Source organism: Thalassophryne amazonica, chromosome 6, assembly GCF_902500255.1.
Source record: "Thalassophryne amazonica chromosome 6, fThaAma1.1, whole genome shotgun sequence".
Taxonomy (NCBI): Eukaryota; Metazoa; Chordata; class Actinopteri; order Batrachoidiformes; family Batrachoididae; genus Thalassophryne; species Thalassophryne amazonica.
This window is the reverse complement of record NC_047108.1, coordinates 128,493,130-128,510,846: the sequence shown is the minus strand read 5'-3', so window position 1 is coordinate 128,510,846 and position 17,717 is coordinate 128,493,130. Positions and strand designations below refer to the sequence as shown.

Below are 17,717 nucleotides of genomic sequence, written 5' to 3'. Positions count from 1 at the left end.
GCGCTCCGCCAGCTATTTATCCCTTTATCTACGGCGATGGCGCCCACGCCATATTTTCCATATGCATTTTTTTTTTTTACCGTAACTCCGCCAGTTTGTCCAATCCGAATGATTCAAAGTGCATTGCAAAGCTAACACCAAGGGCTTTCCAATGATATATATGGTGTATTACGGTAAACGTAGCCTGTGATGTCATAACACAGAGGAAAAACACGAAGTTTCACACTAGTGCGCCGCTGATTCTCATTACCGTAAGTTCTCATGTAAGCCCTCAATCTGAAAAATTTCAACACTGACAGCAAGCCAAGAACCCGTGCTCTCCAACAGTATGCTATATGTTGCATATATTACGGTAAAGTGCGTTCGGTGCAGTGTTGCCAGATGTACGATAGTTATCGTATTTGTACGATAGTCTGGCCCTCTGTACAATCAATAATGGGAAAAAATCCAATATGTACGATCTCTCTCTGACACCCAAGAATCATTTTGCAGGCGTTGCACTCAGGCGGCATCAAAGACACACCACACACAGGGCTGCTGCTGGCTTTGGGCGACCGGGACAAAGTCATTTGAAAGCCCGCCGCCTCTCATACAAAGTAATGATTCCATCCAATCTTTACCGTGACAGGAAGATTCCCCAACCACCAACATCTTTTTTCGAAACTTTATTTCAACAAATGCAATAACAAACGAACAAAACATAAGAGCAAAGAGATAAAGAAAAATAAAAAAGTTCAAGTTCCTTATGGAGGTGTCAACATTTTTTCTGTGTTCAACAAAATCTGCACAAGTGTCCATGGCATCGGATGACGACAGCGACCTCGAGGTTGAATTCGACTCTTTCTAGTCTGGTAATTAACACGTTTGTGTCCCTTCACAGAAAAAAAAAAAAAATCTTTCTAGTCTGGTAGTGCATTTGCGTTCTTTTTGTGCCATAGTTTCCCCATTACTATAGGGATATTGTAAATTACTGTTTAAAAATGACATAAAATTCTTTGGAAAGTTAAAAAAAAAAAAAAAAAAAAGCTAAAATAGCTACGTTGTATGCGTTTTGTGTAGGATAATTTCTCCCAAAATACGATAATTTTGAGGGTTTGGTACGATAGTTACATATTTCATATCTGGCAACACTGCTCCGGTGACTTTTGGAACGAGAGAAAAGTATGAAAAAGAGCGCAAAAGTGACAGAAAAGTACAGAGACAGCAAATATAAATGCAGTAAGTTGAGGAAAAGTTAGTGTGTTAGTGTCATTTATGAAGGTGCGTGTGCAGTTTAAGTGTGGCGCACAGCATTGTTCGCAAGCTCCCCCCCCCGCCCTTTTTCTTTTTTTTTGCACCGGAGCCACCCAACCTACTTTACAAATTAAGCACTGACTGACTGACTATTCATATAGGACTTTCCCCAGAATCAGAACTAAAACTTTTTCTTTTTTAATAAGTGCAGCTTATACTCTGGTGCAGTGTAGATGCTGGAAAATATGGTCAACTTAAATACTATGTCATGCTCTTTCATCAATAATATATTTATTGTTGACCAGTATATTTGACATACATTTTATGAAGCTGTGTCACAGCCTTTTCATAAATTTTATTTTACAATTCAAACAGGACAAAGGACAGAAAACGAACAGGATCCAAACACTCCACAGGATCTTTAAAGTGGCAAAACAGCCCATTCTGTCCATGCATTAAATAAGAAGGAAAAAAGGGATAAAGCAGAACTGTACAATCCAACATTCAAAACTTAAACATCCTGACCTGATGTGTTAAACATCTGCACGGAGTTAAAAACAAGCAGATGATCCAAATTGAACTGCTCAAATAAATAAACATTAAAGAGCACAAAAATTAGATTGTGTAATGCAGCGCAAAATATATATATTACTCTCAATATTCCCTACACTTTGAGCAGTTTATTAAGCTGCTGTTGGACACAGAATGATTCTTTGTGATATCAGAATAAAGGCTGGATTAGGAGATAACATTTTACTGTAAACATGAGTTGTACAGGTAATTAAGTGCTAACTGAATTTACAATATTTGTTAGGATTCTTCCTTTCAGCAGCATTTTTTTTTAATTATTATTTTGTCCTTCTCTGACAGGGGCATTGCTATGTGTGAATGATTATCTGCATTATTCTCACACTCCTGCAGGACAAACAGCTCGGCTCGATGCACAGTCTCTCACCTCTGCACCAAGTAAGGAACATCTAGTCAGGGTTAAAATTCGTCACACATTTCACAAGACAAATGCATTTTTTAAGCTGATGTGGTGCTTTAAATGATTGGGAAAAACCCCAAAGTGTATTGGGCGTTAAAAACAAGTCCACTGGCACACAGAAGATGGGCCACATTAGCTTTGCTGGCAGAAAGTCCAGGGAGAAAAGACCAAACTTTTAAAAGGAGAACCATCAGCAAAAGAGGCCGGTGAGTTTAGGCTGAACACTACGTTGGATCGTTAGCTGGCTCCACTAAGACGGCTTTTCCCTGAAGGGGGCATTGTAAGCAGCCCACCTTGCTGAGCGGACAGGGTGCGCAGGCCGGCTTTCGCTTCAGAACTCCTCGTGAACGTTCCTGGCATAGTCCATGAGCTTGCTGCCTGTGAAGTATTCGCTGTACTTGAGGATCTCGTCCAGCTCCAGGTTATGATTCTGGTTCTCGTCGGCCACTGCGATCATCTGTTTGGCCTCGTTCAAAGCGTTGTGTTCGTTCATCGGGTCCATGTATTCCTATACAACAAACATGTTGACACCACAAAAACACAAAGTGTTAGAAATTCAAAAAGCAACCAACCAAACCAGTTTTGTTTTTAGTGCTCTGCTGATTTACCGACTGTCCATCTGTTTAACATTTACCTCAAACCATTCTAAGGTTCTTAATGATCCGTATGAATTCTCTACCATCAACACGAGGACGACAGAGCAGGTCCTTGGACAAGGCACTTTATCCGAATAGTCTCAGTCCACCCCGCTGTGAAGGGGCACCGAGCTTGGTTGGGGAAGTAACTTCACGTGTGACTGACCGGCATCTTTTTCAGGGGAAGTCGTAGACTCAGACAATTCATGCTACAGCATTCCACAACAGGCACCATGAGCAACAGGCCTTAGGGCCTAATGGACTACAGCCACAATTTTGAGTTTCCCCTTCCAGCAGCAATGGTGAAAATTGGATCAAATCTCAACAGTCCTGCGTGAGATCTTATTGGATCAGCTGTAGGGTTTTTTTTGTTTGTTTTTTTTTTAAACAAAGAAAACAAGCCCCACAAACTAAGTCAGAATTTTGACTTTTCATCCAGCCACAGAAACCAGAAATTTCTGAACCCAATCCAAACTTTACTCAGGGTTTTTTTTTTTTTTTTTTTTTAGTGCCAGTCTGAACGAGATTTCTAACCAGTAACAGAATAACCAAAAAAATACAGAATTTATATACCACATTTGTGTGTCAGAGCGCCCCGGGTGTTCTGTGTGAAATTCTTCTTAAACAGGGGGTGGGCAAAAGCACAAACTGTCACATACTGTTTGTCAGAACATCCATTTCACTAAAATGTCTGACTTCATCATGAGTAAAAGCCACAAATAACTCATCCATTTGTGTCTGGTTCTGTCCTGTACAAATCCTTTTCTCATTCTAAATGAGAAAAGGATTTCTCAGAACAGATGCTTGTTCTGTTAGACCTCGGTGCTGCTTTTGATACTGTTGACCATAAAATTTTATTACAGAGATTAGAGCATGCCATAGGTATTAAAGGCACTGCGCTGCGGTGGTTTGAATCATATTTATCTAATAGATTACAATTTGTTCATGTAAATGGGGAATCGTCTTCACAGACTAAGGTTAATTATGGAGTTCCACAAGGTTCTGTGCTAGGACCAATTTTATTCACTTTATACATGCTTCCCTTAGGCAGTATTATTAGAAAGCATTGCTTAAAGTTTCATTGTTACACAGATGATACCCAGCTTTATCTATCCATGAAGCCAGAGGACACACACCAATTAGCTAAACTGCAGGATTGTCTTACAGACATAAAGACATGGATGACCTCTAATTTCCTGCTTTTAAACTCAGATAAAACTGAAGTTATTGTACTTGGCCCCACAAATCTTAGAAACATGGTGTCTAACCAGATCCTTACTCTGGATGGCATTACCCTGACCTCTAGTAATACTGTGAGAAATCTTGGAGTCATTTTTGATCAGGATATGTCATTCAAAGCGCATATTAAACAAATATGTAGGACTGCTTTTTTGCATTTACGCAATATCTCTAAAATTAGAAAGGTCTTGTCTCAGAGTGATGCTGAAAAACTAATTCATGCATTTATTTCCTCTAGGCTGGACTATTGCAATTCATTATTATCAGGTTGTCCTAAAAGTTCCCTGAAAAGCCTTCAGTTAATTCAAAATGCTGCAGCTAGAGTACTGACGGGGACTAGAAGGAGAGAGCATATCTCACCCCTATTGGCCTCTCTTCATTGGCTTCCTGTTAATTCTAGAATAGAATTTAAAATTCTTCTTCTTACTTATAAGGTTTTGAATAATCAGGTCCCATCTTATCTTAGGGACCTCGTAGTACCATATCACCCCAATAGAGCGCTTCGCTCTCAGACTGCAGGCTTACTTGTAGTTCCTAGGGTTTGTAAGAGTAGAATGGGAGGCAGAGCCTTCAGCTTTCAGGCTCCTCTCCTGTGGAACCAGCTCCCAATTCAGATCAGGGAGACAGACACCCTCTCTACTTTTAAGATTAGGCTTAAAACTTTCCTTTTTGCTAAAGCTTATAGTTAGGGCTGGATCAGGTGACCCTGAACCATCCCTTAGTTATGCTGCTATAGAGTTAGACTGCTGGGGGGTTCCCATGATGCACTGAGTGTTTCTTTCTCTTTTTGCTCTGTATGCACCAGTCTGCATTTAATCATTAGTGATTGATCTCTGCTCCCCTCCACAGCATGTCTTTTTCCTGGTTCTCTCCCTCAGCCCCAACCAGTCCCAGCAGAAGACTGCCCCTCCCTGAGCCTGGTTCTGCTGGAGGTTTCTTCCTGTTAAAAGGGAGTTTTTCCTTCCCACTGTCGCCAAGTGCTTGCTCACAGGGGGTCGTTTTGACAGTTGGGGGTTTTCTGTAGTTATTGTATGGCTTTGCCTTGCAATATAAAGCACCTTGGGGCAACTGTTTGTGATTTGGCGCTATATAAATGAAATTGATTTGATTTGATTTAAATGTGTTCGTCAGCTGACTGTGCCTCACGTCGCCTCCTGCACCAGTAGACTGCAGGAGGCGACGTGAGGTGCAACTAGAACTCATTTCATTGAAACTTTTGTACAGCATTAAAGCAGGAAACCCATGGCTCTGATGGCAACTTAAAAAGTTCCCGTTTAAAACCAGGCAACTCATTGCACTTAATCTCTAACTGTCCATTTTTCTCCTCATCCATTTCACACTTGAGATGGGACTTTACCCAGAAGCCTTTCACTGAAAACAATGGACCATCCAGATTGTCCAACGTGAACATTCAAAGCTAGACATTGTCCCGGAACATTGCCTCTTTTCTTGCACAAGTCTCAAAAGGACACACACAGACAGATGAGGAAAAACCTTGTGCACACATTTTTTTGCTTTTTTTTGATGTGTTAGGGTCATGAAATAAATTTTTACGGGGGACATTGAACCATAAACCAGCCCCTTTCTTCAAAAAAGGGGCTGTACAGATGCTTGACCAAGGGAGGTCCAGTGTTGCTGACAGATCAGCCTGTTCAAATGACATTACCTCCAGTTCCTCCATGGTAACAATGCCATTGTGGTCCTGGTCAATGACTTCCTCAAACTCCTTCCTCCTCTCACGGACCCAGTCATCATCAATGTCCTGAGCGTGCTGGTTCTCCACAGTGCCGACAGGTAAAGAGATGAACTCTGACAGGGACAGTTTCTTATCACCATCCTGATCTGCAAACATACAAACATCTGATTTCAGGCTGCAGCTCCCAGAGTATGTTCATGATCAGGCTGGTGTCCTGCCCAGGATGCAACTGGCCTCATGACTGCTGGGATAGGTGCGAGCCCCCCCATGACCCTCACTTGGAGTAAGTGGTTGAAGATGAGTGAGTGGGAGCAATTACTCTGGTGACAGAACAAGACTGTAACATAAGATTTACGTCCACTCAATGTTTACCTAAGTCTCGAACAATCTCCTTGACCATGTACTTGAGCATTCCTCTGCTGTGCTCTGGGTGGAGGAAAGACAAAAACTCATCCTCGTTCAAGACCTGGTCAGCAGGTGGGTTGTCAGCCTGAAACCAGCGGTCTTTCAAGCTTTCTAGAACCTCCTGAGCTGCACGGACAGACGTCAGACAAATATTTAGGACGGTACACCGCTGCAGCAATAAGCTGTTTTAAATCATATTGAGCCATACTTTCTTCATCCAGTTTCAGATCTTCATTATTTTTTATTTTCTCCGCCATCTCCTTCTCATTGAATCCTTTGCTGGCTAGAAACTTCACCCTGTATTCATCCCACGTCACATGACCTACAGACAGAATGTGTAAACAGGTGATGATCACACAGTAAACCTGCCACTGTAATGAGGCCTTCACAGGCCGCAAGCACATTCAGGACTGTGTGCAGGCTCACCGTCGCCATCTGGATCAACAGCACGGAAACTGTTTTTGTTCTCCTTCACGGCCTCTTGAAAGTGCTCCTCTGTCTTCTCCATAATCCACCGTTGCATCTCCTTGGCACTCACGCTCCTGTCCTTGTTGAAATCAACTCTGCAATGGCAGAATAATAAATAGCTGCTAATTTAGCTCCATTTATCAAACATTAACACCCTTCAGTGTGCTCAGTTATGTGTGACGAGACAGCTGCAACGACTCCTCTGAATGATTAGCACACCTGGCTGGAGTCCAATGTGATTCTACTTAAACCTGTGAAGCACCAACATGTCAAACAACAATCTTTACAATTCAAGACAAAATATGGAAGACTTGTGAGGATTTGGTGAGTCGCTGTCCACTTGCTACCACAAATTCTTCATTTGTGAACTCTGAAGAAACTGACACTGCTAAAGCATAATTACAATAAATTACTTCTATGCTGATGACACCCACATACACTAGATCCTAGAGTTGGGAATTCTTGTTCAGGTGCTCGGCAGTTTTTTTTTTTGAGCACATTCAAGCCAACCCAAGCAATTACTGCACATACGGCGGATAACCTCAGAGTCCGGAGACAGCGGGAATTCTCTCAATACAGTCACATCCAGGCCACCGTAGGGGGCACATTCTTATTATTAGCCTTATTTTGAAGAGATTTTCAGTCAGCTGTTCTTCTAGGTGCATAGTATAAGTGCAGAGCAGAACATGCACCCTGCTCAGAGCGCCGCTCTCACTGGACCGACATCTCTGCTATTTTGGAATTGTGGGGTAGCTCGCACCCACAGATTGAACTCGCTGGACTACTTTTGCCACCCTGCTCAGAGTGCCACTCTCAAACACATATGACTTTGAGAGGGGAAATCATTAGGATCTTCCCAGTGAAAAATAAACCAAAGCAAATGCCTTCCTGTGGACAAAACACAGAATGTGTCTCTTTGTCCCAGATAGACGTCTTTCAGTGCAGCTTCTTGTTCTGACTTTAACACCAAGTTAACACCCAAGTCTTTCATCGCCAACTGTAAATGGTCATCAAAACGATAACAGGTGAAGTTGCTCAGAAACTTTAAGTTTCTTACATATTTATTACGGCCATGCTTCAGTTATCTTTATAATTTTATTACTGGTAAGTTTTTGAATTGATTTAGATGAGATATACTCATTATCTTACAGGAATATATCAATTATCTTTGAACTACTTTTTCAAATCAAATCAATTTTATTTATATAGCGTCAAATCACAACAACAGTTGCCCCAAGGCACTTTATATTGTAAGGCAAAAGCCATACAATAATTACAGAAAACCCCAACGGTCAAAACGACCCCCTATGAGCAAGCACTTGGCGACAGTGGGAAGGAAAATCTCCCTTTTAACAGGAAGAAACCTCCAGCAGAACCAGGCTCAGGGAGGGGCAGTCTTCTGCTGGGACTGGTTGGGGCTGAGGGAGAGAACCAGGAAAAAGACATGCTGTGGAAGAGAGCAGAGATCAAGCACTAATGATTAAATGCAGAGTGGTGCATACAGAGCAAAAAGAGAAAGAAACACTCAGTGCATCATGGGAACCCCCCAGCAGTCTAAGTCTATAACAGCATAACTAAGGGATGGTTCAGGGTCACCTGATCCAGCCCTAACTATAAGCTTTAGCAAAAAGGAAAGTTTTAAGCCTAATCTTAAAAGTAGAGAGGGTGTCTGTCTCCCTGATCTGAATTGGGAGCTGGTTCCACAGGAGAGGAGCCTGAAAGCTGAAGGCTCTGCCTCCCATTCTACTCTTACAAACCCTAGGAACTACAAGTAAGCCTGCAGTCTGAGAGCGAAGCGCTCTATTGGGGTGATATGGTACTACGAGGTCCCTAAGATAAGATGGGACCTGATTATTCAAAACCTTATAAGAAGAAGAATTTTAAATTCTATTCTAGAATTAACAGGAAGCCAATGAAGAGAGGCCAATATGGGTGAGATATGCTCTCTCCTTCTAGTCCCCGTCAGTACTCTAGCTGCAGCATTTTGAATTAACTGAAGGCTTTTCAGGGAACTTTTAGGACAACCTGATAATGAATTACAATAGTCCAGCCTAGAGGAAATAAATGCATGAATTAGTTTTTCAGCATCACTCTGAGACAAGACCTTTCTAATTTTAGAGATATTGCGCAAATGCAAAAAAAGCAGTCCTACATATTTGCTTAATATGCGCATTGAAGGAAATATCCTGATCAAAAATGACTCCAAGATTTCTCACAGTATTACTAGAGGTCAGGGTAATGCCATCCAGAGTAAGGATCTGGTTAGACACCATGTTTCTAAGATTTGTGGGGCCAAGTACAATAACTTCAGTTTTATCTGAATTTAAAAGCAGGAAATTAGAGGTCATCCATGTCCTTATGTCTGTAAGACAATCCTGCAGTTTAGCTAATTGGTGTGTGTCCTCTGGCTTCATGGATAGATAAAGCTGGGTATCATCTGCGTAACAATGAAAATTTAAGCAATGCTTTCTAATAATACTGCCTAAGGGAAGCATGTATAAAGTGAATAAAATTGGTCCTAGCACAGAACCTTGTGGAACTCCATAATTAACCTTAGTCTGTGAAGAAGACTCCCCATTTACATGAACAAACTGTAATCTATTAGATAAATATGATTCAAACCACCGCAGCGCAGTGCCTTTAATACCTATGGCATGCTCTAATCTCTGTAATAAAATTTTATGGTCAACAGTATCAAAAGCTGCACTGAGGTCTAACAGGACGAGCACAGAGATGAGTCCACTGTCTGAGGCCATAAGATCATTTGTAACCTTCACTAATGCTGTTTCTGTACTATGATGAATTCTGAAACCTGACTGAAACTCTTCAAATAGACCATTCCTCTGCAGATGATCAGTTAGCTGTTTTACAACTACCCTTTCAAGAATTTTTGAGAGAAAAGGAAGGTTGGAGATTGGCCTATAATTAGCTAAGATAGCTGGGTCAAGTGATGGCTTTTTAAGTAATGGTTTAATTACTGCCACCTTAAAAGCCTGTGGTACATAGCCAACTAATAAAGATAGAAGCATTAATTAATGGTAGGGCTTCCTTGAGCAGCCTGGTAGGAATGGGGTCTAATAGACATGTTGATTGTTTGGAGGAAGTGACTAATGAAAATAACTCAGACAGAACAATCGGAGAGAAAGAGTCTAACCAAATACCGGCATTACTGAAAGCAGCCAAAGATAACGATATGTCTTTGGGATGGTTATGAGTAATTTTTTCTCTAATAGTTAAAATTTTATTAGCAAAGAAAGTCATGAAGTCATTACTAGTTAAAGTTAAAGGAATACTCGGCTCAATAGAGCTCTGACTCTTTGTCAGCCTGGCTACAGTGCTGAAAAGAAACCTGGGGTTGTTCTTATTTTCTTCAATTAGTGATGAGTAGTAAGATGTCCTAGCTTTACGGAGGGCTTTTTTTATAGAGCAACAGACTTTTTCCAGGCTAAGTGAAGATTTTCTAAATTAGTGAGACGCCATTTCCTCTCCAACTTACGGGTTATCTGCTTTAAGCTGCGAGTTTGTGAGTTATACCACCGAGTCAGGCACTTCTGATTTAAGGCTCTCTTTTTCAGAGGAGCTACAGCATCCAAAGTTGTGCTCAATGAGTAAGTAAAATTATTGACAAGATAATCTATCTCACTCACAGTGTTTAGGTAACTACTCTGCACTGTGTTGGTATATGGCATTGGAGAACATAAAGAAGGAATCATATCCTTAAACCTAGTTACAGCACTTTCCGAAAGACTTCTACTGTAATGAAACTTATTCCCCACTGCTGGGTAGTCCATTAAAGTAAATGTAAATGTTATTAAGAAATGATCAGACAACAGGGGGTTTTCAGGGAATACTGTTATGTCTTCAATTTCCATACCATAAGTCAGAACAAGATCTAAGGTATGATTAAAGTGGTGGGTGGACTCATTTACATTTTGAGCAAAGCCAATTGAGTCTAATAATAGATTAAATGCAGTGTTGAGGCTGTCATTCTCAGCATCTATGTGGATGTTAAAATCGCCCACTATAATTATCTTATCTGAGCTAAGCACTAAGTCAGACAAAAGGTCTGAAAATTCACAGAGAAACTCACAGTAACGACCAGGAGGACGATAGATAACAAATAAAACTGGTTTTTGGGACTTCCAATTTGGATGGACAAGACTAAGAGTCAAGTTTTCAAATGAATTAAAGCTCTGTCTGGGTTTTTGATTAATTAATAAGCTGGAGTGGAAGATTGCTGCTAATCCTCTGCCCCGGCCCGTGCTACGAGCATTCTGACAGTTAGTGTGACTCGGGGGTGTTGACTCATTTAAACTAACATATTCATCCTGCTGTAACCAGGTTTCTGTAAGGCAGAATAAATCAATATGTTGATCAATTATTATATCATTTACCAACAGGGACTTAGAAGAGAGAGACCTAATGTTTAATAGACCACATTTAACTGTTTTAGTCTGTGGTGCAGTTGAAGGTGCTATATTATTTTTTCTTTTTGAATTTTTATGCTTAAATAGATTTTTGCTGGTTATTGGTGGTCTGGGAGCAGGCACCGTCTCTACGGGGATGGGGTAATGAGGGGATGGCAGGGGGAGAGAAGCTGCAGAGAGGTGTGTAAGACTACAACTCTGCTTTCTGGTCCCAACCCTGGATAGTCACAGTTTGGAGGATTTAAGAAAATTGGCCAGATTTCTAGAAATGAGAGCTGCTCCATCCAAAGTGGGATGGATGCCGTCTCTCCTAACAAGACCAGGTTTTCCCCAGAAGCTTTGACAATTACTTATGAAGCCCACCTCATTTTTTGGACACCACTCAGACAGCCAGCAATTCAAGGAGAACATGCGGCTAAACATGTCACTCCCTGTCCGATTGGGGAGGGGCCCAGAGAAAACTACAGAGTCCGACATTGTTTTTGCAAAGTTACACACCAATTCAATGTTAATTTTAGTGACCTCCGATTGGCGTAACTGGGTGTCATTACTGCCGACGTGAATTACAATCTTACCAAATTTACACTTAGCCTTAGCCAGCAGTTTCAAATTTCCTTCAATGTCGCCTACTCTGGCCCCTGGAAGACAATTGACTATGGTTGCTGGTGTCGCTAACTTCACATTTCTCAAAACAGAGTCGCCAATAACCAGAGTTTGTTCCTCGGCGGGTGTGTCGCTGAGTGGGGAAAAACGGTTAGAGATGTGAACGGGTTGGTGCTGTACAGGGGGCTTCTGTTTAGGACTACACTTCCTCCTCACAGTCACCCAGCCGGCCTGCTTTCATGGCTGCTCGGGATCTGCTGGGGGACAGCTAACGGTGGCTTTTGAGCAGGAATTCATCAAGCACGTCGGCCGCGGGCGTGCACTGACACAGAACACCCAGAAACTGGACAGTTCAGCCATAAAGAGAGCGTCCACTTTTAGCTTGTCATAAGCTAAACTAGTGGCGCCCAGTGAGAGTGTGCAGAAAGCGGCTTCTTTTAACAAGACAGCAGTCATGTGACCATTCTCAATCACAGATACATTTTTTTAAAAATTGTATTTAATATATTTTCCAACTCTGTGACATCATAGCAACTCCAGTAAAAGCTGTTAATTATTTAATGTTGGTGATGATCAAAATGAATGGCTCCTCCATTCCCCCCCATGTACCACAGTTTGACCAAAAACACAGCTGTTGAACTTCCACCGGCTTCCTGCTCGAATCACTGTAAAAAAAACATTGGCCGTCAGCACGTCAGGGTCAAACCTGAGCTCACATCAATGCAAATAAACTCTGTATAAAAAAAAAAAAAAAAATCCAAAATAACTCTAGAGGGCAAGATATTTTTTGTGACAGTGTCCATATTTTCCTTTGAACAATTTGAGAAATTAATGGTTGTGTCAAACCCTTTAGATTGAAATTATCTTTCTGTAGGCCCATTATCATTTTGGAGCAGACACGGCTTCTGGTTACCGTTAGAGGACGAGGTCACTCTGTATTTGGATTTCGACGTGAAGACTAAGACCTTCTGTTCTACTGATAATGTTTAATGTTCCATTATTTTATTTTACTTTCAGCTTTATTGCGTTTGCCAAACAGACAAACATAGCCGTTTATCTCTCTCACCACCTGCTGTTTCAGAAGCCCTTCTCATTACGAGACCACAGTCATCTGGCAAAGTTTTCTTTCTGCAGTCTCACTGTTCGTATCAGAACAGCTCTGGCGTTCTGTTGCTCTTCCTGATGTTTCCACTTTTGACTTGAGCTTCAGTAAAACTTTCTGCACTAATGCACGGCAGGAATGGTTATTGTTCCTCTGAAGCACAAAGAATGAAAAGTATGCCTTACTTGTTGAAGATATCGATAAGTTTCTTCCTGTTCCTCCTCGGTTCAGAGTCTTCATCAAACTCCTCCATCTCTTTGCCGAGGAAAACCTCCTGATGGAAGTCCTTATTCAGGTGGCCGTCCATTTCCATTTTCACTCCATTCAAGTGGAATGGGGGCAGAATCTCATTCTCATCCTTGTTGACTGCGTTCTTGTCTTTAGAGGCTGACATGTTGGCTGGTCGTGTGTACACATCCGTGGTGAGGAGCAGGATGCACACAAGCAGAGACACAGGCAGGAGATTCCTACACAACAGGTTCCACCAAACAGTCATGATGGCCTAAAAAAAAAAAAAAAAAAAAAAAAAAAAAAAAAACTTTTAAACAAAGCAACTAGTTATAAAAACAGACATTATGACACCTGGATCCTTGTCATCTGATTGGTGGATTATACATTGTGTGATATTATTTGTCCCATTATGTAAAAAAAAAAAAAAAAAAAAAAAAGTAACATTCCACTTCCTGTCCGGAGAACAAACATGTCTAATTTATAGTAAAATAACAAATAGCAAAAATCTATTTAGGTGTCATAAAACAAATAAAGAATGATGGCATTAAATGGAACAATCCATCTTTAGTTACTTCATTAGTTACTTCATCCAAACCATCAACATGCTTATTAGACCCCATTCCTGCCAGGCTGCTCAAGGAAGTCCTACCATTATTTAATGCTTCAATCTTAAATATGATCAATCTATCTTTGTTAGTTGGCTATGTACCACAGGCTTTTAAGGTGGCAGTAATTAAACCATTACTTAAAAAGCCATCACTTGACCCATCTATCTTAGCTAATTATAGGCCAATCTCCAACCTTCCTTTTCTCTCAAAAATTCTTGAAAGGGTAGTTGTAAAACAGCTAACTGATCACCTGCAGAGGAATGGTCTATTTGAAGAGTTTCAGTCAGGTTTTAGAATTCATCATAGTACAGAAACAGCATTAGTGAAGGTTACAAATGATCTTCTTATGGCTTCGGACAGTGGACTTATCTCTGTGCTTGTTCTGTTAGACCTCAGTGCTGCTTTTGATACTGTTGACCATAAAATTTATTACAGAGATTAGAGCATGTCATAGGTATTAAAGGCATTGCGCTGCGGTGGTTTGAATCATATTTGTCTAATAGATTACAGTTTGTTCATGTAAATGGGGAATCTTCTTCACAGACTAAAGTTAATTATGGAGTTCCACAAGGTTCTGTGCTAGGACCAATTTTATTCACTTTATACATGCTTCCCTTGGGCAGTATTATTAGACGGTATTGCTTAAATTTTCATTGTTACGCAGATGATACCCAGCTTTATCTATCCATGAAGCCAGAGGATACGCACCAATTAGCTAAACTGCAGGATTGTCTTACAGACATAAAGACATGGATGACCTCTAATTTCCTGCTTTTAAACTCAGATAAAACTGAAGTTATTGTACTTGGCCCCACAAATCTTAGAAGCATGGTGTCTAACCAGATCGTTACTCTGGATGGCATTTCCCTGATCTCTAGTAATACTGTGAGAAATCTTGGAGTTATTTTTGATCAGGATATGTCATTCAAAGCGCATATTAAACAAATATGTAGGACTGCCTTTTTGCATTTACGCAATATCTCTAAAATCAGAAAGGTCTTGTCTCAGAGTGATGCTGAAAAACTAATTCATGCATTTATTTCCTCTAGGCTGGACTATTGTAATTCATTATTATCAGGTTGTCCTAAAAGTTCCCTAAAAAGCCTTCAGTTGGTTCAGAATGCTGCAGCTAGAGTACTGACGGGGACTAGCAGGAGAGAGCATATCTCACCCGTGTTGGCCTCCCTTCATTGGCTTCCTGTTAATGCTAGAATAGAATTTAAAATTCTTCTTCTTACTTATAAGGTTTTGAATAATCAGGTCCCATCTTATCTTAGGGACCTCGTAGTACCATATTACCCCATTAGAGCGCTTCGCTCTCAGACTGCGGGCTTACTTGTAGTTCCTAGGGTTTGTAAGAGTAGAATGGGAGGCAGAGCCTTCAGCTTTCAGGCTCCTCTCCTGTGGAACCAGCTCCCAATTCAGATCAGGGAGACAGATACCCTCTCTACTTTTAAGATTAGGCTTAAAACTTTCCTTTTCGCTAAGGCTTATAGTTAGGGCTGGATCGGGTGACCCTGGACCATCCCTTGGTTATGTTGCTTTAGACGTAGACTGTGTTTCATAATTATTGTATGGCCTTGCCTTGCAATGTGGAGCGCCTTGGGGCAACTGTTTGTTGTGATTTGGCGCTATACAAGAAAAAAGTTGATTGATTGATCTTTCAAGTCATGCAAACATTCTGTCCACTGCACACAAACATTCATTATTTGTATAGCACCATCGTCGCACTGCGACTGCAACACTGACGCTGTGTTCCACCTACATCGGATTTCCCAAAATTACATCATTTTCAGTGGGAAATCCCGTTCAGCTCAACACCCTTTACTGTGACTGGTGTCACCAACCGAACAGTCTGCCCCTAAAAATCGGTCCACCCCGCCTTCACTGTGCATGCAGCATCTCTGTGCGTCAGCCGCAGTTCACAGATTATCACCTCGTCTCTGCTTCAAACTGCCTCCAGTCATCATCTGTCTCAGCAGCAGATATCTCAAGCTTTTGTACAACAATCATTTCCACATAAATTCAGCATTATTTCATCATAAAAGACAGAGGAAGTGATCAGACTGCAGCAGCAGCATGGGCTGCTGGTTTGCGGGTTAAGTGTCTGAAGCTCTGCTACATGATGACTCAAGTTAGAGTCTAGAAGAAACAGTCACATGCAAACAAGGCATTATTATAAAAAAAAAAAAAAAAAAAAAAAAAACTAAATTAAAAAAGTCCCTTCAGGTCTGAAGTGGGAACCTTCTGCCCTATGACCAAGCACACCAACCACTCGGCCACCACCCGTTTTAAATCAAACACAACACACACACACACACCCCAACTTTTCAAAACATTATTCACACCAACCAATATTAACATACACAAGCTTAAACTGCTTTCACTCTATTTTGTCACCCAATAAACTAGAGCACCGTGCTCAGAGTGCAAAGCTCCACAAATTCTTACACAAATTTTTACCTTGGAAAAAACTGTCAACATTAAAGTCCTATTAGAAGTGGCTTTTCATAAGCTAAATTAGATGTGATCAAATGTCAGTATGAATTTAGGTTTTTTTTTTTTTTTTTTTAGGTTTTTTTTGGTGGTGTCTGGGTGCTTTTTCAGTTTCTGAATTCTTTTACAGAATTTTCACAGAACATCAGTTATCTCTGCTATGCACAATCTCTCACTGCTTTTAGGCATTTGGTTTCCGACTGATAACTGCAAGACAGACAAGCATAAAACTCCATCCAATTCTGGTGGTGTAAGTAAATCCACGAGAAAAATGAGAGTGACTGAGGCACTTTTGATTGATGCAAAATGTACATCAAATGGGCTTTCAATACTAAATGGAATTCTTTTGCACAATGCCTGTGTCTTTATATTCTAATCCATTTTTTTGCTGCTGCCTTTCTTGGCCAGGTCACCCTTGTAAAAGAGGCCTCGATCTCAATGGGATTTTATCTAGTCAAATAAAAGGTTATTATTATTAAATTCAAATATCCACAAAATCCACTATTCAGGTTAGAGCCCGATCAAATTTTTGTCAGGTGATGACCGATTTATTATTATTATTTTTTTTTTTTTGGGGGGGGGGGGGGGGGGAATCGGATCAGCTCAAACTGTCGGCTGATCTGAAACTGATTAACCTACATCCTACAAAACAGTCTCAAAAATGAAATTCAATCTTTTATTAGTTATGAATTTTTAAAAATTCATTCAATGCTACAGGACAGGGGTTTTTTCCAGTATTTTTCCTGACTTTGACCTCTGACCTTGAAAATTGAATCAGTCCTTGCCTGTCAGGATATGAATCTTCTGTAACAAATTAATCACGATAAATGAAAAATTGTGGGTTCCAAGTTGTTCACAAATACATAAACGGGAGCAAAAACATAACCTCTGCCCAACTTCGCCGGCGGAGGTAATAAATAAATAAATAAATAGAGTCGGACATTACAGAGTTTGTGTGTCCAGACAACACCTGAACGCCACATAAGCGTGTCACTTTAGCTTAGCCGACATCGTTTAAATTTATTATCTCGTACATTATCGAGATTTATACAAAACGTACAGATATATCAAATTAGCTTCGCAGAGTTTGTCATTATGTAGATTATTTGTCTCCCCCATGACTACGCTACGTGGTTAGCTAACGAATGCTAACGCTAACGCTGATAAAAGTAGCGATGAAGGAAGACATTTCAGAACAGAAATAAACAGCTTATTAATTTACCAGACAAAATTGTAATTATGTAGCCCAAAAGACTTGAGAAACACTTAGTGAGAGTAACATCTGGCTAAACGTACCACTGGACTTCCTGGTCAAACAGACCCGCAAACCAGCCGTCAGATCTTCCTGTACACGTGGCTTCCCCACAACACCCAAAGTCCAAAATGTGGAACAGTTCGCACAAAAACACAGCCGGACAAATTTAAAAACTAGAAAACACACCAGAAATACCCTTAGACTCTGCTGAACTGGAGGCTGGCATGTGCCAATCATTAAAACCCTGTCTGATAAGTGGTGCAAGTCAAACAAGTTCAGTACAACTTCCTTTTTACCAATTTCGAAATAAAAGCCTTCAATTTTCCTTGCG

General features: G+C 40.7%; 1 protein-coding gene across 3 annotated transcripts; it reads right to left on the bottom strand.

Annotated features, from left to right (window-relative positions):
- Window positions 1-2,255: 2,255 nt before the first annotated feature.
- Window positions 2,256-17,644, bottom strand: sdf4 (stromal cell derived factor 4). 3 transcript variants are annotated; one of them, XM_034173435.1, is made up of 8 exons: window positions 17,431-17,644; window positions 16,886-16,892; window positions 12,982-13,298; window positions 6,623-6,759; window positions 6,405-6,518; window positions 6,164-6,322; window positions 5,762-5,937; window positions 2,553-2,729 (listed from the first exon to the last, which is right to left on the bottom strand). In XM_034173435.1, exons 3-8 carry the CDS (start codon window positions 13,290-13,292, stop codon window positions 2,553-2,555), a joined length of 1,074 nt encoding a protein of 357 aa, XP_034029326.1. In that variant the 5' UTR covers window positions 13,293-13,298; window positions 16,886-16,892; window positions 17,431-17,644. The 3 variants fall into 3 exon arrangements, with proteins under 3 accessions (XP_034029328.1, XP_034029326.1, XP_034029327.1); XM_034173436.1 differs by lacking the exon at window positions 16,886-16,892 and having other exon boundaries at window positions 17,428-17,644; XM_034173437.1 differs by lacking the exons at window positions 16,886-16,892; window positions 17,431-17,644 and having other exon boundaries at window positions 2,256-2,729; window positions 12,982-13,292.
- Between the last annotated feature and the right edge of the window lie 73 nt (window positions 17,645-17,717).